This window comes from Chaetodon auriga, chromosome 14, assembly GCF_051107435.1.
Source record: "Chaetodon auriga isolate fChaAug3 chromosome 14, fChaAug3.hap1, whole genome shotgun sequence".
Taxonomy (NCBI): Eukaryota; Metazoa; Chordata; class Actinopteri; order Chaetodontiformes; family Chaetodontidae; genus Chaetodon; species Chaetodon auriga.
In genome coordinates this window covers 20,084,962-20,111,654 of record NC_135087.1, presented here as the reverse complement: position 1 = coordinate 20,111,654, position 26,693 = coordinate 20,084,962, and the positions used below count along the sequence as shown (strand labels likewise).

General features: G+C 40.5%; 1 protein-coding gene across 2 annotated transcripts in view; it reads left to right on the top strand.

Moving 5' to 3' along the window:
* LOC143331526 (leucine-rich repeat and fibronectin type-III domain-containing protein 2) overlaps positions 1–5,310 on the top strand; it is a 136,777-nt gene extending 131,467 nt beyond the window's left edge. For both annotated transcript variants that reach the window (XM_076748468.1, XM_076748466.1), the window contains one exon: positions 168–5,310. In XM_076748468.1, the coding sequence (XP_076604583.1) occupies positions 168–1,158 (991 nt within the window). In that variant the 3' untranslated portion in view covers positions 1,159–5,310. The remainder of the gene's footprint in view (positions 1–167) is intronic.
* The last annotated feature ends 21,383 nt before the right edge of the window (positions 5,311–26,693 follow it).

Genomic DNA, 26,693 nt, shown 5'->3' with positions numbered 1-26,693 from the left:
TATAAATAGCCACTTAACATGTTTCATTTTGGCTGTTTGTTTAATCTGCCCAAGCATAACAGACTAAGCCAGTGTTGCTATTCATTTCCTACCCTTCTCTTGAACTCCCATAGCAAGAGGTCTGTATTTTTAATGTCATGTCTTTGTGTCTCTCTGTCTCTTTTCAGGATGATTCCCATGACTAACAGAGCCTTTGTAGTCACAAATCTTGTCCCGGGGATGCAGTATGACTTGTGTGTCTTGGCCATTTGGGATGACACTGCCACCACCCTCACTGCCACCAACATTGTTGGCTGTGTCCAGTTCATCACTACGGAGGACTACCCACAGTGTCAGTCTCTTCACAGTGGCTTCCTGGGTGGCACTATGATCCTGGTCATCGGGGGCATAATTGTGGCCACGCTTATGGTGTTCATCATCATCCTCATGGTGCGGTATAAAGTGACCAGTGGCGTCCAGATTAATAAATTACCCAATGTGAGCAACACATACTCGCAGACCAATGGGGGGTTGAACAGGTTCAACGGTGCCCCACCACAAGTCAAATCTACCATGGTTGTCATGCGTGAGGAAATGGTAGAGTTCAAGTGTGGATCTCTCCAGAGTAGCCTGTCATCCTCCTCATCCTCTACTAACTCATTAGACAGCCATACAGGAAGAGGGGCTGGCGACTGCTATAGAATGCAGGGCAGTGAATGCAGCACTTTGCCCAGCAGCAAGTTCAGGAGGCATGGGCACGGTGCCAAAGCAAGGCCAAATCTGGACCACCTTTTAGGGGCCTTCACCTCACTTGAGCTGCGAGGGGTAACGAGGGAACACCAAGGGGCTTCTGGCCCCTCCACCACTTCCAATGCTATGATGACGGTGGCTATGGTACCCCCGTCTGATAAAGAACCCCTGCTCGGGAGGGCCGAGTCCACCACCATGCTGGGACGTCTCCTTGGGCTGCCCCAGGAGGGTAAGCCCAAGAGGAGCCACTCGTTTGACATGGGTCATGTGGGGGCCACACAGTGTCGCAGCAGCTACCCTCGCAGGATTAGTAACATCTGGACTAAGCGCAGTCTGTCTGTGAACGGCATGCTGCTGCAGTACGATGACAGTGAGGACGAGAAGCCCACTTTTGAGAGTTCTGAGTGGGTGATGGAAAGCACAGTTTGAGTGCAGTCGCTCTAATTGTGAGGTCCATGGCTAAGCAATGAATCTATATCAGGAACTAAAGGAACATGAGTGCAGAGGCAGAGATGCACCAGCAGGAGTCTGCCTTTGGGTATTGCATGAAGATCATCCATGTGAATACTGTGTAAGTAATTATGTGAGAAGAGACACTCAAATCAATAGATTCTTGGCCATGATCTCAAATCTCTGAGTCTAACTGTATTTGAAATATTGCTCCCAATTCAAAACAATGTGGAATCTTGGACTGTGCAGATGGAATAACTCCCAGTGAGAGTATGTCTGGGAGGGGGGGGGGGGGGGGGGGGACATGAAAAATATTATGTCTTTATAAAAAGAACTGAACACCAAGAGGATTTGTCTCCACTGTGGTGAATTGTATGTGCATCGCAATGTCTTGGACCCTCAGCAAGAAATGGGACTACTGCAACAGTAAAGAGAAGGATCAGAAGAGCAAACAGAAAATTAATTCTAAGTCATTTTTATTTTCATCTGGGTTTTTCTATTATTTTTACTATTTATTATTTCAGGTGACCCATCAGCAGGCAGAGGCACAGTTCTTGAATAAGGTTTTAATTTTCAGTAATCAAAAAAGAAGAAAAAAAAAAAAACAAGCTTCACATACAGCCATTTCACATAATTCAACAGTACTTTTAGTCAAATTGAAAACATAGTGTCTTTTCAAATAAATAACAGTATGACAGTATGGCCCTATACTCTAGATATCGGCAACACTGAACCACACCAAGCCGGTCTTGTATTTCTACCTCAGGTTATGTATCATATGAGGTTATTTATATAGGAAAGCAAATGGAAATACAACAAAACCGAAATGCACAAGATCGATCACAAACAGCTCAGAGCACAAAGTTATGTACTTATTTGCAAATACTTCAAACAGTTATTGAGACTGCAGCCAGATGTCTTGCTGTCTTTTTGAATGCTCTGATAGTCTCCCCATTGGTGAGAGCGGTGGTGGTGACAGTGGTCCCTGTAGGCTAAAAGGCCATTGATGTAAACAGTTTGCCTCAGGGTTCGGTTTCAGATGCTACCAGCACATACTACAGACACCAGACAGGAATAGCCTTTGAAATCCATCAGGCCCACTTAATCACCCACAGCAGTAGGTATTAGTCGACTATAATTGTCTTTAGGTAACACAAACAAGAGACTAAGACAATTACTCATTTAGCCACCCTAAATGGCGGAATGAGTCCAAATTGAAGTTTATTAGCTTGATAAAAGTTGTTATGCTTTTTAGGAGCGGACATTAAGGGGAGAGAATAGCTGAAAGATCGCTTTTTATGGGCCAAACAGCTAAAAACTGCGGAAATCTATTTCACCAGTTTGCATGATACAGAACCTGTCCTGGTTTATGTATTATTTAAACTGATTCATCATAAGAGCCACTTATGTTTCATTCATGTTCATACAGAGCTGTACATTGAAGTAAAATACTGTGAATTAGTGGCTATTCAAATTACTGCCTACAATCCAGACATCTGTACACATTTTGATGCCTTTCTCAGTATCTTGTAGATCTCTGCTGCATATCAATATATGGGGTGGTCATCTTATTATTATTTTTTTTTAATTTAATCATTATTTCCTTCCCCAGGTGTACCGTTCTGTATATTGGCATTTTTTTGTACAATAACTGGGTGAGAATGTAAAGGGGGGAAATCGTGCAGTAGTACTTTTATTTTCATGTGAAGCAAACAGTGAGACGGTCCTTTACTGTGGTGTACGAAAACTTGGTCATTGTTAGTTGGCTCACTGAAATGGGATTTTACATGATACGACAAGAAGTGGAGGACGGGCTGTTTTTAAAGGTTCAGTTCACAAAAAAATAACAAAAATACATATTTTCTGTCTTATCTCTTGTGGTGTCTAACTATGGAGATGCTCCTGGTTTTATTTGAGAAGGGTTTGAGATACCCTTCTCTTACATCTCTACCTATTGCAGTGGGCTTGGACTACCATTTATAGAGTACCATAGTAGCTTTCCCTTTAATATTTCTGAGTGCATTAATTCTTTGTGGGAAATTTAGCAAATCATCAAAATGTGATGAAATAACTAAGATAAGATAATTCTGGTCATATTCTGTGTTTTTCTCATTGTCAGCAAATCCAATGAAAAGATGAAACTTATTCATGATTCACGTAAGTGCAGATCCACAGAGAGGGTGGAGAAGTGAGAAAATATTGAAAACCAGACTTAAATATTGTAGATTTTTGAATTTGTTGTTAACCATACAGAACATCGCCAACCTATTTCTTTAATTTGTCAGGTATTTATTTGCTGATCTAGACGATAACAGAACCATAAAGAGTTTCTCTCAATGAAATAGGCAATTAAATGCAGCATGGGTAAACAGGGACATATTTTAATCTAAAAAAAAGAAAAAAAAAACTGTTTCAAAGTTCATGTCAGCATACGGTATGTAATTAAAAAGGCTTTAATCTGCCTATCATAATGGCTGACAATCTCTATAACAAACACAGTAGTGGCAGGCAAAAATGAATGAATGAATAATTGTGAAAGTTGAAAAAAATCAGTTGAGTTCTCTGAAATGAGCCTGGCTGCCCATTCTCCATTCTCCTCCCTTCCCCCTCAGTCAAGTCCTGGAATGGAATGAAGCGATGATTTTCAGTTTGGATGTCTCATTGTGGAAAAAACTTTCGATAATTACTAGTTCTTATTTCATGATCGTTGCTCATGAGTTGGTTCCATGTTTCATGTAATCATACATGTTTAAAGCCACAATACGATTTATTTAGATAACATATTTTACCCCATGTTAGGAAGATTGTAACATAACTAACTGAACTCCAGTAATGCTATTTTTTCCTGAAATTAGTGACAATTTACATATTCTTTCCAGGAAACCTCCTTGGAAGTTATTGGGAAAAAAACTAGTTAAATAAACCCCAAAAGCTTTGCATGGATTGATACCACTAGAGATACAGTAAATGAGAAAATATGGTTCTTGACATTGAGGTGAATTGACCCTTTAACCTGCTGTCTCTGCTTGTGACATCATGTAACACCCTCTTCCAAGCTAACTAAGAATACAATTTAAGTGTGTACTTGCCTCGACATAGTCATGATTCTCACCTGAGGTTCTAGGACAAAAACAAGAAAAAAAAAAAACTGTTTCTGTGTGAAAACATTTTGCTACAAAAGACTATAAAATATTTATTAATTCCTATGAACCAAACTGGCTCTTCTGTGTTTTTTTTTTTTTTTTTCTTCTTCTTGCAGCATCTCACAGATACATGTGTGCCGTGGATTACATTACTAATTGCGTTTTGGCCCTCGTCCCTCTGAGCTTACAGTCTACCTTACTGTTCATAACCAACAAAGTACAAAGCAGCTAATGGAGTGTCCTTCCTCCCCTTGCTGTCTTTGTTTACCGTGGATGAGCCAAGAGTTTTCCTCCTGAGGTCCAGCTGCTGTAATCAGGCCAGTCGCTGCTGACTCACCTCAGCGCTGCCCTTATTACAAATCACCGGTACATGCAGCTCCTGGCCAGAGCCCATAATAAGGCCTTAATTCATATAATCTGTCAGGAAAGGTGCTTACAGCAGCACAGAGTAAATATAATCTCCACAAGGGCCTAGTGTTGCATGATAAGACAGCGATATGCACCTGCTGAAGGCTCAGGAGGAACATGGCCGCGGGGTATTGAATGTAGGGAGATTCTTATCGTGTTTTGGGCTGGTGTGATGTAGAAGGTATTCAAGTCAAGGCAAATATATTAATTGAAAAGACTAATTAAATTAGCTAAACTGACTTCTCCAGTGTCACTTCTGAAACAGCGACTGAATCATGTTCTCGGCTTTATCTGTATGAGCAGTTGAGAACACGTTGATGTAAAAATGCTTTTGAAATCAAAATAAAAGAACTTGCTTAAAGACACCTTTAACCCTTAAATGATTTCTGTATCCTGGGGGATACAGTCATCTGTCAGACTGTGGGGTGAGGGGCACTAAGAGGGTGCACTTGAAATCATGAGATTCATTGTAGTCCACGACTCAGGTCATGTGATTTGGTTAAAAAAATATACTCATTTGTGTCAGAATCCATAATGTCAGCATATGAGGACAAAGAGGTAAATGTTATTTTTCATGTTTGGGGGAAGTTCTGTTCGAAAATATGGTTCTTTAATGATGATTCTATATGTTCTTCTTAAAAATTCATTGGTTTAATTGGATGTGCCTAGATAAGGGTATAAAACATGAGTAATCACTCACAGATATACTTGCGTTTCGAAGCCGATACTCCACAGATAATCAATAATATAAAGGTGTGAAATCTTGAGTACTCTTTATTTTACTCTGAAATATGAATTACTGATTAATTCACCAATATACACGTCTTCGGGGAGCTTCTGTCAGCAGGTACGTCAGTTGAAGAAAGAGAGAGACGAAGTCTGTTGTTTTGAAACCTGGTGGTTCATCAGATTCAGAGGAGGGAACCTGTGGGGAAAGATGGGGGCACACAGGGACAGTGTGAGGATGGCAACAGCAGCAGTGATCATTTGAAAGGTGGCTGTGGTGATGAGGAAGAGGAGGGAGCAAACCAGGATAACTGAGGGAAGCTGTTTGGGGAATGATCAGAGGAGTACTATGAATCGTTATGTGAAAGATGTTGCGGTTTTTCTGTATGTATTGTGTTATGTGTGTGTGTGTGTGTGTGTGTCTGCAATGATACAGATGTATAGCATGGTGAAGTATGTTAGTAAATGAGTAGAGGGAAGGGAACCCCCCTCCCCCATCTCTCTCTCTCTGACACACACACTTTTTTTTTTACACTGATTACTTTTTCCTTTTCAGTATTTGGAGAAAAACAGAGCCTGAGCATCATTTTACTGCTTGCTACACAAGCTGCTTCACCGCAGCCGATGAGCTCTCCACTCTGCTAACATACCTCTCCAAATTCTTTGACAAGGACATTTTCAAGGTCACTGCTCACCAGACATACTTGTATTTGTGTCAGCTCACTGGATGCTGCACTGACGCTAAAACCTGTGAAATCAAGGCATTCACTGGAATGAAGCTGATCTTGGGTACAATGAAAATGCCAGCATTGGAGAACAGATACAAGACATGACAAAGGAGCAGATGTCAAGAGGAACAAATATGTATTCAGGATGCTCCACTTTCAAGATAACATGAGATCTGACTCCAGTAGAGATCCCTTGCAGAATATAAAGCCTATTCCTGACCACATGAGGAGCAAATGTGTGGAAACTTGAGTACCAATTCTCAATTGATGACATGATGCTTCTTTAAAAAGGAAAGTAAGTAAACGCAAGAAATGGGGAAGAGCTTTGTGTGAGCTAGTGTCTGGCTTTGTGTATGACCTAATGGTTTATGGAGGGAAGTTTACATTTGATGGTGTTACTCTCCAGACAAAGAATCTGGGATAGATGCATGTTGTTCCGCAGACTGTGTTGATACTTTGACAATTTTGTCACATTGTTGAGTTCGATAATTAATCTGAAAGAGTCCAGTTGCCTTGAAAATTTTGGGTAGCATTTGAAAGAACAGCTTGATGGGCTTGATGGGCTTGATGGGCTTGATGGGCTTGATGGGCTTGATGGGCTTGATGGGTGGGTGGGGGGGAATGTTCAATATATACTCTAAAAAGACAATGTATCTTTGGAGATACTGAGTAAATTGTAAAATTATTTTAGCCTGGAAGCATTAGAAAATAACAACTCATTAATTTTCCAAAAATATTTCTATGTGTTTGCTCATTAAAGGGTCAACAGTGACAGCAAGAAAGAGTATCAGTTTTAATGAAAGAGGGATTTTTTACAAAGCCTGTCGCAAATTACCATGAAGGGCACAAAATTTTGTTTCAATTTAGTGCAACATTAACTAAGATGAAATGTAAAATAGTCCAGCCGCAGGTCATCAGATTTGCTTAAATTGCTAAATAATACCTGAGACTGGGCTGTTTAAAGTGTCCTTTAATACAGCAGATGTGTATTTGTTGCATAAGAGGACTCCTGTTTGTAAGTAAATACCAGCAAAATAATGTGATGTTGTCATCTTCACAAAAAGATCAATGATTGAATGAGTTATAAAAAATTACTAGTAGATTTTTGGTAACACTTGTGCTGGGATCAGATTACATGAATCTAGGCCGATTATGAGATAATTTTGTCATGGCCGACCAATTAGCAGCATTGTGGCTGATCGTGAACAACAAGCGGACGTCTATACCTGAGGAGGAGGGGGGATGTTGAGGTTGTTGCTGTCAGCTGGGACACTGAAAGAGAGGAAGAGTTCATTGTGCTGTGGCAACAGAACCCCTGCCTATTTTATGTTCCCCCGAGGGAATACCATGACCGAGTCAAGAAAGACAAATATTGTTGAGAAATAGCAGAAGCTAGCTGGCTGTGCTGTCATAACATTATCCCCGGTCCTAATTACGGGAACATGTTTGTCATTACTCCAGCAGCATATGGTTAGCTAGCTACTAATTCCAGATCTAACAATAAAGTAGTCCGTTTGATGCAGCTACAGCAAAGCCAGCTCCCTGTAGAATAAATATCTATGGAAATACAATGACAATATGTGGAACTTGGTGAAGCTGTTCTAAGTGTTATCCGGTTGTTACCCAGTAGATGTATAAATAACGACCGAATGGGCCGAAGTTTACGCCGCCTTTTGATGTTATAGCACATTCATAGGCATGTTTTCCTTCTTTTCTGTCAGTCTGCCTGTCAGTTTGATTGACAGTTGCTCCACCTGCCTGCCTGATGACACATGAACTTGTGCATTATCGTGAAGTAAGATGTGCTGTGATTGGTCAGGGTCATACATGTAGTGTAGTTCAGTGACGAGGCCAAGACACAGCAAGAGTTTATGGCAATATGATCAGTAGATCGGACACGGTGACCATCATCAAATCAAAGTGTTGTGTCGTCTGATCCCAGCATTGAACCTCTTTGACGAGATTGTCAGACCTTTACATTTTAGATCCACTTCTGTCTGCCGCTGTGATCAGTCGGGCTATTTCCCCATTCTTTCCTCCTATGAACAGGAACACCTTAAAATACATATTACATGATGGGACCAATTTTCCACATTGCCTGTCATCTTGAACTTCCACAAAAACCAAACTGTCATGCTCATTCCGGCATTACAGCCACGCTAAGCTGAAGAGAATTGTCAAAGAAAAAACTAACGCCCTGAGTCTTTTTACTTGGCATGAGGCAAATGATGTGACAGGACTCTTGCACACGTGCCAACATATTCAGATTCAGTGCCATCACTTGAATGGAATCACTAGTTTGATATCCTGCCTGCTAGGACAAATCAGATGAATACTTTTCGTTAATACCACATGTTTGATGCACACAGAAAAGAACAGTAGGTTTGTTGACTATCATTGTAATAATATGACTGTGCTGCCTACGAGGGTTGTCCATGCTAATTATCTTACTCCTCTCTTATCTCTGACCTTCACTGTCAGCGCTTTATTCCAAAAAGTACAGCAAAGTTTTGTTTTGCAGGGCAATGACCCCTTTTAGGTTTCCTGAAGTACTTTTCTACAGTTACTTTAATGCAGCATTTGCACACGAGCGGTCCCACAGTGCATCTATCCATCATCTTTTATTCCTGAACACAGCCTGCAGCAGTGTATTTTGTCTTTTTTATAAAAGGGACAGCAGACTATATTGGAGGTCACGACAAAAAGTTTGCATGGGGGGACTCTCGTATTCCCCATAAGAGTGGGTGTCCATTACAGAAAGCTCTCTGAAAGCAAATCTTATCTATCCTCTGCTCCTGCAGCCTCATCACCATTTTCATGGGGATTCTTTATTCCCAGAATCCTGTATTAATAACCTCATTATTAATAATGTCTGCGGGAAAGGCTGGCTGGGTGTAGGGTTTGTTTATTTCCGAGACAAAGTTGTCTGGCTGGAGGAAAGTTCTCCAGCAAGATCGGCGAGCGAAATTTGAGCCTGAGCCAGAGTTTATTTTGTCTCGTCTCAGAAGTGGAATCCTCTCACTCAGCTTTAATAAGTATTTCATCCGCTGTCACTCTTTCTCTCTCCCTGTAACAAGCAATTAAGTGACACCTGCTGGATAGTGTAATGATATGTCAGAATGCAATAAAGTGCTCCTCTGGAAGGCTGAAAAATGTAATCACATCACCACATGATTACATTAACTGTCATTTATGGTATTTCTTCATAAGAGTGTCACACGTTTCTTACTGATAATGTCATTCCAATCTTGACAGATTTGCATCCGTCATTATGAAAAAATGATATTGCAGTATGTTGAGTGGTTGTAGCAACTATGTTTACTAATGTAAGAACGAGTGGTGGAACTTGTAAACTTGTATACTCTGACAGGTAAAGCATTCAAAAGTTTACTGAAAGATGCACTAGTCAATATTTTTATATTAACAATGGATCAAATGACGATGTGTTCGTGAAAGGTGTGGCTCATGGTAACAAACCTACAGCGAATCAGCTCTGCAGAGCGTTTTAGCGTCCTTCAGGACTTTGTTTTGGTTTTATTGCCCATAAGTTTACTGTTTTGATTCAGTCTCACCATTCTCATCAACCCTGTTTCTAGCATCAGCAGGCAGCTGTTTTCAGTGAAAAGGCTCTGATAAACCTAATTTACACAGTGTGTAACAGCAGGTGGACAAAGTAAGCAATGAGCAAGTGAACATAGTGGAGCATTGACTCGCTCAACAGCCAGATATTTCCCTCAGGAGTAAGTGAAGACAAAAGCACAGCTCAAAGGAGAGTAAATATTGGACTTAAATTCATCAGGGGGCCAGATATCTGTCTCCACATGAATGTTAATTTTGGTCCTGGTAATAAAACTGTATGTCAGTTAGGGAAGGACCCAAATAAGTTATTCGGGAAAGCACAAATAATGTGATGGAAACAGATATTACAGACAGTAAAAGTCAGCAAAATGAACAACATTTCAAATGGATTCAAACCATTGTGGATGGCGACAAAATAAAAATGCCCATTCTTAGCTTTCAGTGCCCCCCCCCCCCCTCCCGTGTATTGGAAAACACCTTGTGTTCTGTCAGCAGAGAGCTGTGTCACACATATCGGGTCTCCCTTTGGATAGGGAGGAATGTGCTGAATGTGAATGTTGACTGAGTGTCAGGGGGATGCAGGGGGGTGCAGGCTTACCTGGGCCCGGCGGGTGCTTCAGGAACTCTGCAACAATGCACAATAATGCACTACAATTAAGGATGACATCATTATGGGTATTTGTTTAGCATTTTTGTACCTCAGCATAGTTACAAAGGGTTGCATCAACCTTAAGTAATCACTTGTTTAATGCACCACCTGGTGAGCAAACCAAACATACCCAAGATGTTGCTTGATGCATGCTGCATTTGGCTAAATGCTACATGCTGAAATGCTCATGGTGGATCCTTCAGTGGTGAATTCTCTGTCTGCTAGATTGGTTAGGAACTTCTACCTTCAGTGAGGTGTGTGAGGGGAAGAGAAAGAGCAGATGATGGCAGGAATCGCCATTGGAGTCAGAGAGCAAATTTGAAAAGAAAAAGAGAGCGAGGAAGGAGAGCAGTTTGAATGATTCTGGTCAGTCAATGTGAAAAGAAGCTTATCTGGTGGGGATGTTAGCAGTGACACAAGCGGACAGGACTTTTAAAGATCCACATGAGGTCAGGAAGTTTGTGGGAGGGAAACTTGGAGATGTTCGAACGGTCAAGATTGACCGGCTGAACGAGGTGGGTTAGTCATCATCGAGTGTGTGTGAAAGAGACAGAGAGACAAAGCCTTGAAGATTTGTAAGTTTGGAGATTGTAGCTGTGTGGAGTGTTTCCCTCTTGGAGCAGAGGGATGGAATAAGGGAGTGGTAAGTGGCGTGACACTGTCATTGAAGGCCGAGTCTTTTCAAGTGCCTAAAACGAAGTAAGGAAGTAGAAGTGAATAAGATGTGAGCAGAAAAGGGTTTGTCATAGGTTGAAGCTGCTGAAAGGATGGAGGGAAATGATGAAATGGTGGCAGTGCAAAAGAAACGGATGGACAAGAAAGGATTTTTGGCACACATTGCCATGGTTATTAATTGTGCTGTTGAAATACAGGGAAAGTCAGGAAGGATGAACAGAAGACTCTTGAATATGAACATATGTTGTATCTAGATAAGATCTAGATGGATTTATACCAACAGAGATAATTGGGTCTTGGTAATAGAATGGACAACGTCATGAATGGAATCACTTTGGGTCAACATTTTAAATAGTTTTACTGTGAAGTTGTTACAATTCAGTAGGTGGCAGTAATGCAACTTGTATGGATGCCAAATGCCATAAAACTCAATAGCATAAGAAGAAGAAGAAGAAGAAGAAGAAGAAGAAGAAGAAGTGTGTGAGGTCTCTGTTCAAGTGACAGTTTTTTAATTTTTGTAGCCGAACAGTGTAAATAGTTTCTACTTCCAATGCAAGACAGAATCTTTCAATCAATAACTTTTTTTCTTCAGTTTCTGATTGTTCAATTAATGATTTGAAGTCACAAACATTGGGTTAGAAAATCCAACATTTGCCTGATTAATTTCAGTATAAAACACACCCACTTCCAGTCCTCTATCTGATAACAGATATAGAGGTAGATCATTTTGTTTGTTGAACACATGGAGATAAAGACATCTCTGAGCACCTCTAATGTCAATTTTGTGGTCACATCTTGTTCAGCTTACTCCAAGTACCCAAAACAATTAATTAATCCCACTTTGAATCAATTTACAAGAATTATCATCCAGCTTTGACATTGCAGTTTACTGAAAATTACTGTCTCAATCATATATTTAGCATTTATATAATCACAGTATCTTAACAAGCCATACAGCAACACTTGATTCTTCAGTCTGTTGTAAAATTCAATTACCATTGTTTTCACTTGACAGCAGTGGAAAGCAAATGCAGTCAAGATGCAAAAATTTCAGATTTTTATAGTGCGGGGTTATTGTTCATGCATTTAGCAGCATTTTTATGTTGTAGCTGCTCAAGGTGAAGCTCACTGCTTAATTCCAAACAAGTTGGACCCATTCACAGCAAGGTTTGCTTCTTGCAAAAAGTATCAAAAAGTGATAGCCATAAGCTAGTCACATTATTGCTCAGGAAACATATCGACAGCTGCAGGTTGGTGCAGCTGCACCAACTGACAGATGCTTTCCCAAGAACACAACTCTGAAACCACCAAACGGGAGGACAAGGAGGCCATAACCCAGTTAGTGGTAACATCTGTGTGCCAGGACATCACATTTGTGCAGATGGATTCAGCACACTGGCACCGGCCTTGATTGACATCAGTGAGGAGCAACATACTTGGCAATGATTCTGCCAGGCTACGTATAATTATTATTTCCATTCATGTTTCTACATGTTCCAATTGTGCAAGTGAAAATAAAGCACTTTAAAGTTAGTGACTGCGTGGCCTGTGTGTTGAGTCATGGGTAGGGTTGAGCCGGATACTCGTTTCAGATGAGTATCCGGTACGGATAAAGCATTTTTGACGAGTACGAGCATGATACGAGTAAAACTCGTCAATATCCGTGCTCGTGCTGAAGGAAAATCCTCATTGGGTAACTGACTGTCTTCACGCTCTGCTCTGTTCTCACAACTTGTTTCGTAACGTACGCGGTGCATTTGACAAGAGCTGAAAACGGCTCGTGTCGCGTTGGTCACTGCCTCCACTCCGGTCGGGTTTTTTTATTTTTTTTTTTATTTTTTAGCGTCTGCTTGCTCTTAGTTTGGCTGGTGATTTAAAGTCAGTTGGGATGCAGTGCTTTTGAGAAGAATACAGTGAACAAGGCTGACATATTATTTCACTGTTTGCCATCACTGGATGTTTGCATGAATCACCAAGTTCACACAGATCATTAAAAAAAGAAACAGTCTTACAGACCACTTACACACACACACACACACACACACACACACACACACACACACACATATAGCTGAACACACAAAGTAGCCTATATTTTTATTGTATATCAATTTCAGACTTAAAATAATTTACTGATTTAAGCCCCACCCATTTCCGGCCCCGCCCACCCCGAGTACAGATACAGATAATTTAGATGTTTGAACAGATACAGATACAGATACAGATAGTGGTGTACTTGCTCATCCCTAGTCATGGGTCAGGTTCCAGGGGTTATGTTAACAGTTCAAGGTGTACAGAAGTGACGACCGTACCACTCTGCCTGTCTGTGTGTGTGGCTGCTTTGTTTGCAGGTACTGGAGGGGGGTGTGGCAGAGGGTCATCAGCAAAATGAAAACACCTGGGCTCATCAGCAACACTGGCACACCTGGACCCTGGGTGCTCCTTTTAAAAACACCTTACTGAGATTGGTTGCTGGTTCTTTCCTCTCGAGACACCTGTAGGTTTAGCGTTGATGTTTGGCCTGTGTTGCTGCACAACACAACACTGCAGTCTCACACACCACTGATCTTACCAATTACACATGCCATTGTCAGCTGAAATTCCTTTTTGTTTTAAATAAATACATAATTTATTCATTGCCTTGCTTGTGTGCGTACCCCTCTAATTGTGGGTAATGGGTTGCAGGACTCTTGTGCTTCAACTGACTTCTCTTTCACCTCCTCCAGCTTCTCACATCCTCTACCACAAGTATGTCCAAACTCAAGGACTACAGCAATAGTTTTGACCCTTTGTTCACATTTATCAGTAATGGGAGATTTGGCACTATAACCCCTCTGTCTGCTGTTGATAGCTCTGACCAGTGAGCATGTCAATACTACTATAGACTACCAAATGGCAATTTGCAAAACTCTTATCTTAATGAAGCTAAAACATAAATCTCCCTCTCAAATAGTTTTATCAGCAAACACACATTTCAATAAGCGAAAGCGTGTTCGTGTGCAAGGTTTTGAACTTTATCTTTGCCATATTGAAGTTGTACACCTGCCAACTCAAACTAGAAATACCTGCTTAATGCATCATCCACTCTACGGCTGATCAAAGGAATCTGACCAAAGGAAAGCTTACAAATATTTGTTTTTACTGAATTTAGCCAGAGGAAGATGAATTAAAAGTCAAAATATAGTTGCAATATAGAAAAACCCGTGGAACCAAAGCCATCTGTCTTAATTTCATGTATTTCCTTTTGAAAGAGATTAGATTTTTAAACAATCCTTTCTCTGTTTGTCTCAAACAAAAGCTGCTGAGTCAGTGGCCCCCTATTTTACTTCTGGAACGGTTTAATTGAATTAGACTAAAATAAAAGTTTGCAATATGGCAACATTTTTTTTTTCATGGTAGAAATTTCAAGCTGTAGCAAAAATCTGGTAAACCTATTATCCTCTACTTGCCCAGCACCAATGTCAGTAACATATTACAGAAATATACTTGTATGGGATGTTCTAGCTGCCTATGAGGTCAAGAGGCTGACCATGTAATCAGAGCGCCTCTAAATCTCACAGAGAATGTGTTCATCTCCTCCACTGCTCTTTGTAAAAAGCTGACTGAAAAAAAAAAAAAAAAAAAATGTTTTCAGGGTCTTTTAAAATTCCCTTCATGTTGACCAGAAACTACTTTTAAATGCTACTGAACACAAACATAATGATCACCGTTTCCATGTACTAATAACACAGCATTCTGAAAGTGACTATTCTGCATGAGTGCTTTTACTTTTGATGCTTAAAGTATCTTTTGTTAATAATACGTCTTTAACAGTTTGAGTGAAGACTCAAGGTACAAGGTTCATCGATGAGTCATTCTACAACACAAGGTTCAACAATGAAATGCAAGTTGTGGCCCCTGGTTGTCAGCTGGCAGTTTTGGTTGTTTGTTGATGCTTTTTTTTTTTTACTCTGAAGTACTTCTATCAGCTGCTTGTGGCCATGGGATTACTGAATTGATTTTATGGTCAGCCTGTACTTTCTTATGTTCTATATATGAACTATTTTTGTCCCATCTTCGATCTGCATTGATTTTATCACACCAAGGCCTCCGACTGCTCTCTCCTGGGAAGCTACAACCGTGCCGTGGAAGTACGGACACTTTTAGTTATCTTGCGTTAACATTTTTAACATCTTTTATCAATGCCACCACTCAGCTCTGCTCGCCATAGAAAGAGACACATCTACCAGATCCCAAGTTTAAACATGAAAAATGAAAAGTATCCCAGCTTTTATTTGGAAAGGAAAACTAATGTTATGTATTGATTCATGTGTGAGCTGTACCTCAAACAGTGAGCGCAGTATAATGTAGCTCAGTATGACATCTGAAGCACGGCATGATGCATCTCAGCAGTTCACCTCAGCTCACCCCTTTGTAAAACATTGTGTAAATGTCACTCAGTAAATAGAGCAAAGGAAGTGAGCGTAACCTTGAACCATTTCTCTCGGTGGCCCCAGTCCCCAACATGACTACATCCACCTACGTGTCACCCAGCTGGTTGGGATGATGAATGGGAGTGCATCATTGCATCCAACTGTAGCAGGTATATGTAGTAAACTTGCTTGAAAATCTCATGCATAAAAATTGCCACTGTAATTGAGAAGAGATTTTCTTTCTCAACAACAAGCATCATGAATATTTTATGGCACACTTTCAAGTCGTAAATGGTCCAGGAAATAAGCTCCATCCAGACACTGTATTAACTGAAATTATATTTTTTCAGGCCTGTCTGCTAGGTAAACAGTCATACTCCGGTTATATCTATTTCAGTTGCCAACAGCAACTCAGATTTATTCTGGTGTCATCAGATATTTTCCGAAGAGGAAAATGAGCAAGAAAATTAATTTGAACCACTGGGTTCAGTGTGTGCTCAGGTGACATGAGACAAATTAGACTGTGTACCCTTTTACATATTTTTTTTTACATTTTTTATCTGTAATTATCATAAAAAAATATTAACCACAGAAATATATCATTTCTGTGAAACTAACACATGGCATTTGCATCTACAAAATGGAGCTAGAAACCAAACTGCTGCACTCTCTTACACAGTGTAAAAGCTACTGCGAGAGAGCTAAAATGATTTCCTAAAACTAGCTGGTGAGAAGCTTTAATATAACCAAATATAACTTAATGAGGAAGAAGGAATTTATCTATAGGCTAATGGAGTATGTGATGTCAAGACTGATTCTACATCACATTCTATATGTAAACTTTACAGGATGAATCGATATTTAGTTACATGCAATGGCTGTATTTTTAGAAATGCACGTCCAAAAACTTTATTCTTAGTGGTTCCATCCACAAAAACAGCATTCAACATACAACATTGTGTGATTTTCCAGGAGCTGAAAATGTCCCCTGCAATATATATAAACATAACTTTTTAAAACAAAAAGGATAACAACTCTGTAACTCCCTGGTCAGTGTATATCCAATATCAAACCCCCAGCACCAGTCAGATCTACCATCCCCTGAGACAGTACCAGATGTTAGCAGAGTGTCGCAGACGGATGCAGTTCAGGGCAGAGTAAAGCTGCCTGTTCTTCCTGTGTACTGCAAGCATACCCTCCGGCCATGTCTGACATCCCCCGAGAATACCTGTGGAATTTGCTGAAAAACATAAAGGGTAAGTCAGAGAAACAGGACATAATGTGGACTGGAAAGGTGGAACTACAAGGCTTACAGGCCTGCAGAGACTCACTGACTCACAATGCTTACTGCATTTCAGTCGTGTCATTATTGACGTCAAAGGCACCTAATGGCACTTTTACCAAAAGGTACCCTGATGTGCTTATTCATTAACTTCATTTCCCTGCTAATTAGAGTTCAGGGTCACCGAAAGCAGTGAAATATTCTTGTCATGTTTGAATCATGTTCTAGCTTTAAAACACAGCTGGAGAAACTTTGTTGATAGATAACAAGGACAGAGTGACACCGCCAGCAGCTCTATGTCAGGTCTCTCATGAATGATGTCTGTGGAGCACTAGCGCTTGCTGATAAACAAGCAAACTATGCTTTTGCGTTCTTCACTGGGATTTTGTCTGTATCGAGTCTTAACAGGGTGCCAAAACTGTCAATAAAGTGCATGATCATTGATGGGACTGTCAAGCCATGTTTCTGTGTGGATGGAAGCATTTCTACATTCATGCAGGTAGTTAGGCATCAAACTTATCACCTGCCTTATTTTGCAAGGAGCAGACATTGCTGAGGATAACAGAGGGCAGCAGTCAGTATTTATTTTCCTACTTGAGTTAAGTTATGAGACCTGCTCTCCCCCTATTTCATGGTTCATCTCCTCCAACGCTCCTCACCTTGCTCATTGTTTGGAGTTTGGGAGAGTGGCTCCGCCGGGATATTCCATGCATTATTAGTCAGGTCAGACTGCAGGTCCCGCAGGTTTAATTGGAATTCCCTTGAGTATCTGGGCTGTCATCACCAAGTACACTATGCTAAAGGTGTTAGGGTTAGGGTGAACCCTAACCCTAACCCGTTTGAGAAGCAATATAAAATCCAAAACAGTTTGTGTGCTGATGGAGTTGAAAGGATTGCTGAGAAAAGTATCTGAAGTCCACAGCAGCAGTGTGTTCAGTCACATTAAAAGAACAGACATAAAAGAACATGAAACTCTGGGGTCTGTCCACTTCTTCCACAGACAAGTTAATGGTATTCAAGCCAAGCCAAAATCAAATTTGTCTCAGCATCACAATCTTTACAACATATGACACCCTCAACATAGGAGGAAGAGACAGAAGAAATCATTGCAGGCAACACATGATCCATGCACAGATATGGAGTAAGAACTGGCCAACTCTCCTGGAATATGAATCAGAACTGGAATACAACGGCAGGTTGCAGTTGATCACCTTTTCAGCACAGCGAATGATATGCTGCAGTCTGCTCTTGTCCCTGGCAGTTGCAGCAGCATACCAGATGGTGATGGAGGAGGTGCTGGCGGTGTACAAGCTCACCATCATTGACTTTTGACGGGTTGGGATGTGCTTCTTCAGCTGTCACAGGAAGCACATCCTTCCTGGTGTTCTTCTCCCACTTGAAGTCTTGGGTGATGATTGGACTCCACGGTGTCAAGTGGGGACCATTTATTCTGGCCTTCCATTCTTGGCTTCCCTCATTTGGTGTTAAGTCTATGCTGCCTCCCTTCAACAGCAGCCATCTAGCCTTAAAATACAGGCTAGTGTCATTTGTGTCCTTTTTAAAAGTTTCCAAATACTTGGGGTACACAATCTTGCTTTACACTCCACAGGATGTGGAATCCTGCTGACAGGGGTGTGAGACTGTGGCAAACATTATTTTCCGCATGAAAGCCCAAAAGCAAAATAAATAAATAATAATTAATAATAACAATTAATGTTATGTTTGTTACTTGCACATCAGAAACCATTTAATATAATTAGCAAATGAAACACATGATAATTAATCCTGGATTTGCTTTCCTGATTGAATCAGCTGATTGGAAGTGGCTCCAAACAGGTCTCCAAACAGAGCCTGTTCGTTCTCTGGATACATGGCCTTTTACAGATAGAAGACATTAATATACAAGAATCTCAGAGTTGTAAATATAGTTGCATAAATTGCTTTGATAAAAGTGTGCTTACAATATCTGTCATTGCAGACAGCCATGATTACAATGTCCCATTCCCTTAAACCAAGCTGCAGTAGTGCCATAGTGCTGTTACACTTGATGTCACCCCACTTAATAGGATGTACAGTACTGTTGCTGGGTTGACTCTCTCCTGGTGAGGTGGAAGGTCACAGGAGTTGATGGCAGGAGGAAGGTTGGCAGTATATTTTTGTCAGTTTGAGGGGTGTGAAGGAAGACTGGTGATATGTTTGGCAGGGCTAGACACTGGTTGTCTGGAATCCTCTCCCCTGGCTCTGTGAATAGTGTAATTACGTACATTTTGGACACTGTTTTTGTCATATTGTTAGTCAGACAAACAATTTGCCCCTTAGTATCACTCTCCATACTCCTGTCCTTTTTCCAGCATGTGTTTCCAGATTGTTCCATGTGTTTTTGTGTTTTTTTTTTGTTTTTTTTTTGTAAATGTTTTGTACACACGTTCTTGGTTTGTCAGTCCATCAAACACCTCCTCCTTCATCATCAAACTCACTACTTTTATTGTCACCCGTAGTACTAAAATGCCAAGCGGTATTATATTCCAAGCCATTTATCCAAGTAATTATGAGCACAACCCCTTCACTCCCAAACAAATACAGCCAGTTTTCCTTTGGCACCTCTGATGGGTATCTTGCCTCTCTGCCAAACATTAAATAATAAGGACTATGCAGGGTTGTGAGCTGTTCTTTTTTTCTTTTTTTTTTTTTAATCCTTGGTCCAAACATTGTGGGTTGGAGGTATTGATCCCATTTTTTTTTGTTTGGGGTGTTTGTTTTGGCCAAGTTTGTTGAGAGACCTGAACATTTCCACATTAGATAACATAAGAGCAGGCATTTTTATGTCACTATATTTATTCTACAGCATTCATGTTGTGTGGGTGTATGATATCTGACAATTTAACAATATGCAACTTACCTCTGGATGACTAAGCTTCTCAACCAAGCCTTTGGTTTGAGGGTGGTAAGGTGAGCAGAAGCTCCACTGAATGCCAAGGGCCTCACAGAGTCTGACATTATTCGTTTTAAATTCCATTTTACAGAAAACAAGTCAGCAGTGACTGTATTGCTTACCAAGCAATAAGTAATGTTTCTCACACTTGCCTTTTAAACTCTGTCCCCTGGTCTGTAAGCAGTGTTATGTGTGTTGATGTTTTTATGCTACGGCTACAGCATAACAATATGGTGATAATGGCGCACTGGGTCTCCTGACTCCTGAATTTATTCTCCCAATATATATATATATATTGGTTTAGAGCATTTGATATAATTGATCCTATTATTGAGTTATTATTGAGTAAGTTGTTCAGTTTTTGAATCTGCTGCATGGACTCGTGGCTGTCAGGAGAAAAGGCAGAAGAAGTATGACGTTAGTGCTGCCAAACCCTGATTGGCCATATACCAAATCAAGCCACAACAAAGAGCTGTAGCACTCATGAACTTTTTTTTTTTTTTTTTCATTATTTGTAACAATGTTGAATATTGAAATATCTGGTGTGTGCAGTGTGTCTTAACAAAGATTGAAAAATATGTAACAAGTATGTGAGAGATAAAAGCATCTCTCACCAACTTAACTCGAACTCGAAAAATCCAGCTGTTCATGAATATTTTCTCTCAGGAAGTTTTGTATTAAATTATTGATTGACAGAGCTAATGGCTCACATTAGATTGTGCATTGTACATCTGTCTTTATTCTCCTTTCCTTGGGAACCAGCAGGCACTGGTCCCCAGTAACTGAGCATTAATGGTGCATGCTCGTAACTGGGAAGGGCTGAAACCACAGGGGACCGCATGACATCGAGTGTGTTTATTGTGAAGTGTTATCCAGCAACAGTCTACAGCGTATTGCTTGGTGTTGTGGATTTCCTTACAGTGTCTTTATGTTCTACAAAGAATCATAAAGTAACTTTTCCTTCCGACGGTTTTCAGCGATGCATAAAATAGTGGGTTTAGTGAGTCAACGTTTCTCCAAACTGAAAAGAGCAGGTCACATTCCGGATTTTAAAATCTTGTACAGGCATTATGCTCTCAAATAAAAGCATTTCCTGACAGAACTGGGACAAATCTAGACGAAAGTATTATTTTGGCACACGGTGGGCAACCCATGAAACTAAATAATTGCTACAGAGAATGTGTGCTATTTACAGGCAGCCCAAAAAATGACAAAGGGCCTGGAAGGATCAGTTTAAATCTATATCCTAAATGATGCTACTTAGCTCTGCCCACTAAGTCATTTATCAAAAGGTCAACCCAGACATTCATCTAAAGGCGTGTTTAAGAAAATCAATGACAAATTAGCATATATTTGGGGTCGCTCAAGAAAACAATCGATTCTTCAATAAAGCAGTTGGAGTGGTCTCAAAATGGCAAATAAGAGGCACTAATGAGCAGCGAATTTAAAAGTCAATGAGCTATCACTGGCTTAGTCTGTCTCTGTGTGTTTACAAAATTAATCTGTACCCAAAAAGCACTATGGGAAATGGTGGATTATACAATATGAAAACATTCTTTAAGATTTATTCAACTGGATTTTTATCAATTTTATCTTTTGTAGTGCCAGTAAGGTTAAATGAGATCATGTCAGACAGAAACCATGAAATGTAACTGACTGCCAGTCAGGCTTCTTGGCTTTCCAAAACCCAAAATCAAAAGATGAAGGAATTCATTAAATTGTGTGTTTATCTGCATTAGCTGCAACGCTAGCATGCCCGGCTAACTGGTTTAGCCTCTGTATAATAAAATAATACTATGGGTAACTAACTCAGGATGTTGACTTCTGGTCTGGGCTATGTAAAAGCCTGAGCCGAGCCACTAATCAGCTGTAGTCAGCAATTTAAAACAACTCACCAAGCTAACATTAACTTAAATAGCTAGCTAACAAAGGCTGATAAAATCGTCACCTCGATTTTTTTTTTTCATTTCCAACCCTCATATAAAAGTAGTATAACATCAATAATCTGAAATTTGAAATCAAGGACCTATTTATTAAAAAAATATAATAAGTCAGAGTTGTATATCTGTAACTATCTATCACTGTTATTATTGTAAGCTGTATGTGTACATTGCATGAATGGAATTCTCGAAAGGCATAGCAACAGTGATGAAAGTTTTAATCTTATGGGGATTTGGGAAAAAATGACTACATGAGCCTTCAGTGATCAAGGTCTAACCCTACATAATTTCATCAACTGAACTACTTGCTGTTGAACGTATCAAAAATAAGCAGGGGAAAACCCTCTCTCCCAAGTGTCATGGTTTCTCTGTTTATGGTCCCTTCAGCACTAAACCCCAGATCAAGCAGCATGAGTGTTTTTTCATCCTCTGAGGCTCTACCCCACCACTGCTCTCTGTGAATTAAGAATAAATTGAACTGCACGCTAAAGCCCCTTCTATGCTGAGCCTATGGTGCAGTGGGGGGGGGGGGGATATTGCTTTTTCCATATACTGAAACTCCTGGGTGTATTACCTAACTTGTTACAGAAGCGTTAGGCCTCACAAGAGCAGAGATGCGAGGACAGCAGTGAGTGAAGGTTTTCAATGACTGTCAACAAGAAAATGCTTACCAGTGCGCAAACAAATGGACCTATGGTGGGACATTATAAAGTCGGTGTACAAACAATAAAAAAAGAAAAAAATATATAGTGTTGTGATTTTCCTTCAGCCTCATGTTCAGTTTTATGTGGGAAAAAAAACATGAATATTGACACTGCACCATGTACCTGCACAGGCATGGGTCACTGTGGGCACAACAGCACATACACTGAAGAATGATAGAATGGATCATCATGTGAATGTTGAATGTGTAGTGTAGACATTCGGAGTCTAGGCTCTGCCCTGGTCGCTCCCCACAGGTCAACAAGTTCAGCACAGCAGGGAGTGACTGTTCCATATTCAACCCATCGGGGGGCAACTGCAAGTACTTTCTGCTAATTTCAATGAAAATCTGGTTGAGCCACAATATGTGCCACTAAATCAAAATGTAAATGAACATTATAAGGGCCTGAAGTTGGGTCCTACAGATCTTGAGGGCTGTCTTGAAAAGGCCCCCAGTGTATCAGTGTAACTCGTCCATGTTTAGAACACTTCATCACTGGTTAATCAGATGCTGCAGGGTCTCAAACATTATATATCCAATTGACAAAAGTCTTCGCAAAAGGTACAATTATTAGCTCATCTGCAGATTTTGATCAAGCTGATTATGACATTCATTATTAGTTGTCACAGAATTGTAAATTTTTCAATGTTTGATTTTTCTAAGCATGTAGGTGCCTAGGCATTCATGTTGAGTTTCATCCTCCCTCGAAAACAGTAGTTTTCAAACTAGTGGTATAAAGATATATACGACACTGTGAATGATATGATCAAACACTCCAGCACAAGAACTATACAAAGTGGACCTTGAGGTGCATTGCCATTGTTGACGTTATGGTTAATGGACTGTATTTATGTCACGCTTTTCTGGTCTGAAAACCACTCAAAACGCTTTTACAACACAAGTCTGCATTCACCCACTGATACGCACATTCCTATGATGGTGAAAGCGTTGCACCAATGTCAAAACAATCGCTTTCGGCCAACAATCTAGAAATTTGTTTTCCAGTTTCTCAGCAATAGAATCAGTTGATCTGTACAGTGTAGTTAACTTGCAGTAGCCACAATGGTCAAACAAGCAAAGAGGAGAAAATACAACAGAAAACACAAGGGCAAAGACACTCGAGCAGAATGTAGACTCTGATCGACATGTAATCACTGAAAAGTGCAGTGCAGAAGCACTGAACTTGTTGCCACTGTGTAATGTTTTATATTTTTATTTTAATTAAAATGAATGAGCCTGTTAGTACAAGCTAACATTTGAGTAGTGTAATTTTACTGGTGAAATAAAAAACATTCGCTGTCCCTCAAAGCACCACAACAGGCACAAAATATATTGTTTTGGTCATTGAGTGTCCAGCCAACATCCACTATTCCTCTTCCATCTGCACATTTTGGTTTGCCTCTCGGTGTGAGACACACACTTTCAGTCCCGCTGAGACATGAACTTGGCGAGTTGCTACACATTAATCATGTGTGAATCGGTGGGGGGAAATGATTCATCTTGCTCCAATACCACCCACTTTTCCCCTCTATTGTCTCTTTTCACATCCGCTCACCTTTTGTATCTCACCTGATTCTTATTTCGCATGTCATGAGTAGTGGGCTTTTTCCCCTCAGATCTCCAGGGATGAAGGACAGCGAGAAAGTCCGCTATTTAATCAGAGCCCTCTATGACACCCGGTGAACTGGACCCATGTAGGGGCTTGCACATCACCGACTATCCTATCATTTTCTCTGAATTATGGTAACAGAGCCTGACCTCTCTAGCAGCCATTCTGACTATGAGATATTGTCACAGTGGAGAGACAATGGGTTCAGCTGGTCATCTGGATTTAGATAAAAACCTGCTGTTCGGTGAGAGTGCAGTGACAGTGCACCATCAGCATTTCGAGTAAAATGTGAATCTCATTTGGAACCTTTTCCTTCTTTCTATGTCTGCTTTACACCCCCACTCTGCTAATTTTGCAGGGCAGGGTGTATGTAATCAGACTTCTTGACAGTCACTCATTTCATCACCTTGAAGGACAAAAATTTTACAGCGTCAAAACTAAATTACCTGCTGCGTCAGCTCTCAGAGACAGCCTGAATAAGAAGCCATACACGTGACAATAGTCTGTAAGGTGACATGTTGTGAGGGTTTATTCTTTCATTGACACTTCCATTTCTTCCCGTCATCATCAGCTGATTGACAGCAAGCAAGTCACAGAGTGCAGCACTGCTATAAAAAAAACTGTGCTGTTGCAATTGTATAACAATCTAACAGAATCTGTAACAAAAACAAGGCTATTTGTTCATTCTGTTTGCAGTTTTTACCAATATTCATTGAAAAACCACAAAATTTTGCCGGAAACTGATTTTCAGTCTAGTGTAGAAGGAAAATAAATAAAAAGCGTCTTCTAAAGTGAGAAATATAGCCTGATCCTCAGTCTCTCACTTATACTGACTGTATGCAAACATCAATAAGACAAATTTAAAATAGAGAACCTGCCTAGACTTAAAAACACTTGTATTGTCCTTTGATGCTACAGTAAATGTAGTCCAAACTTTGGGAAGCTGGCACATATAATGTTGCAGAGCTTCCGAATCTTTAGAACGTTCCCTTCAGGGATTGAAATCAGTGAAAATAGCAAGATGCAGTGCTGTTCAGAGCTGACTTCTGCTATGCTGAGCTCTTACCTCTGCAATATTTCTGCACAGTAGTTTCATGAAGTCACTTGCCAATCAAATTGTTGGCCTACTGGAGACTGTCCTCAACTGGAAATCGGTGGTATTGGTCATTTGCCACAGCAAATAACTACTGTTGTCTCTGAGAAACGATGACAGATGTACAGTAGTGTTACAGTATGTTGTTATAATGCAGATTACTGTTAGGACAAGCTGTGCTCCCAGAGACCACTGCTCGCATCCTATCTCCTGCCAACAGTCAATGCTGTTTGTTGACATCTTAATATAACCACAATCTTTCCCATTAACATTAACCATATGGGTGACAGATTATAAAAAACACTGCAATGAACTGATTTTCTGAAGAGGACTGGAGTGCACTCCAAGACCTGACTGGCCCAATACCATTTTGGTGGCTGGATCCAAACAGAAAACTAACTGTGCTTAAAAGCTAAAAGAAAATTAAAGACATTAAAGTCTACCATAGTATCTCATGTTTGTAGTAGTAATTGTAATTCATAATCCTACCTGCTGCCTCATATGCTGCTTGCACTTGATTTAACCTGGCGTCCCAGCCCTTGCCACGATGTAACAAGTGACACACTGGCACAGCCAAAGGTTATTTTTGAAGGTACTGATAAGCGATGTCATCCGGCCGATTGGGACATCAGATCAGACAATGCAAATGTAGGTCATTTTGAAATTTGGGTTATTCTGACTGTAAGTACATCAATATGCACCAACTGAAGAATATCCAGAGCTTGACGGTAGAACAAGCAGACAGGGTGGAGCTGGAACCGGCGAGGCAGGCCCTTATAAAATTTACAAAAGTAACATTCTCCTAAATACATAATATTGCAGGGGATGCTAGTGAGCACAGCATGAATTAGACAATTTCCTTCATTATCCACTCTTGCACTACAAATATTAAGTTATGATCCGCTCTGGAAAAAATGTTGCCAAGGGGAAACTGCAAAACCAAAACCAGCCTCCAAGAAAGAATATATAGTTGCCCTTGAAAAAGACAACAGTGCAAGCAGTCAGATGGAATTGGCTAGTGGCTCTAATGTTAGTAGCAGCAATGCCTCAACCTTACAGCCTGCACTGGCTGACGTGAACACTAGATTCACTGAGTGGGACTCAAAACTACACCAAATGACTTTGACCAACCACGCGACAAACATTGCTGACTTAGAGAGCTGTGCAACTGAATATGAGACCTGTATTACAGATCTCGAGAAGCATTGTGAAGAGCTGATGGAAATCAACCAAACTACAATGCAGAAGATAGCTGGCCGGGAAAGTCGATTGAGACGCTCGAACATTAAAATCGCAGTCCTACCGGAAAAGGCTAAGAAGGGCAGCCCACTGCAGTTCTTTGCAAAATTCCTAAGGTAACTTCTATGGTCATATAACCCCAAGCAGACTTAAAGTGGACTGGGCGCACCAAATAGGTTCACGATCCTCACCTGCACAACCACACTCCATGATCTCCTAAATCCACCTGTGTCCAGAGAGAAAATCCATACAACGTACCTTCGTACAATCTCTGATTTCTCACCTGAAGTATCTGAACAACACCGAGCCTTTGATAGAGCAAAGAAGAACCTAAGAGATGTGGGTATTAAACGCGGCCTCCTCTTCCCTGCGTGATTCATCTTCACTAATGGAATA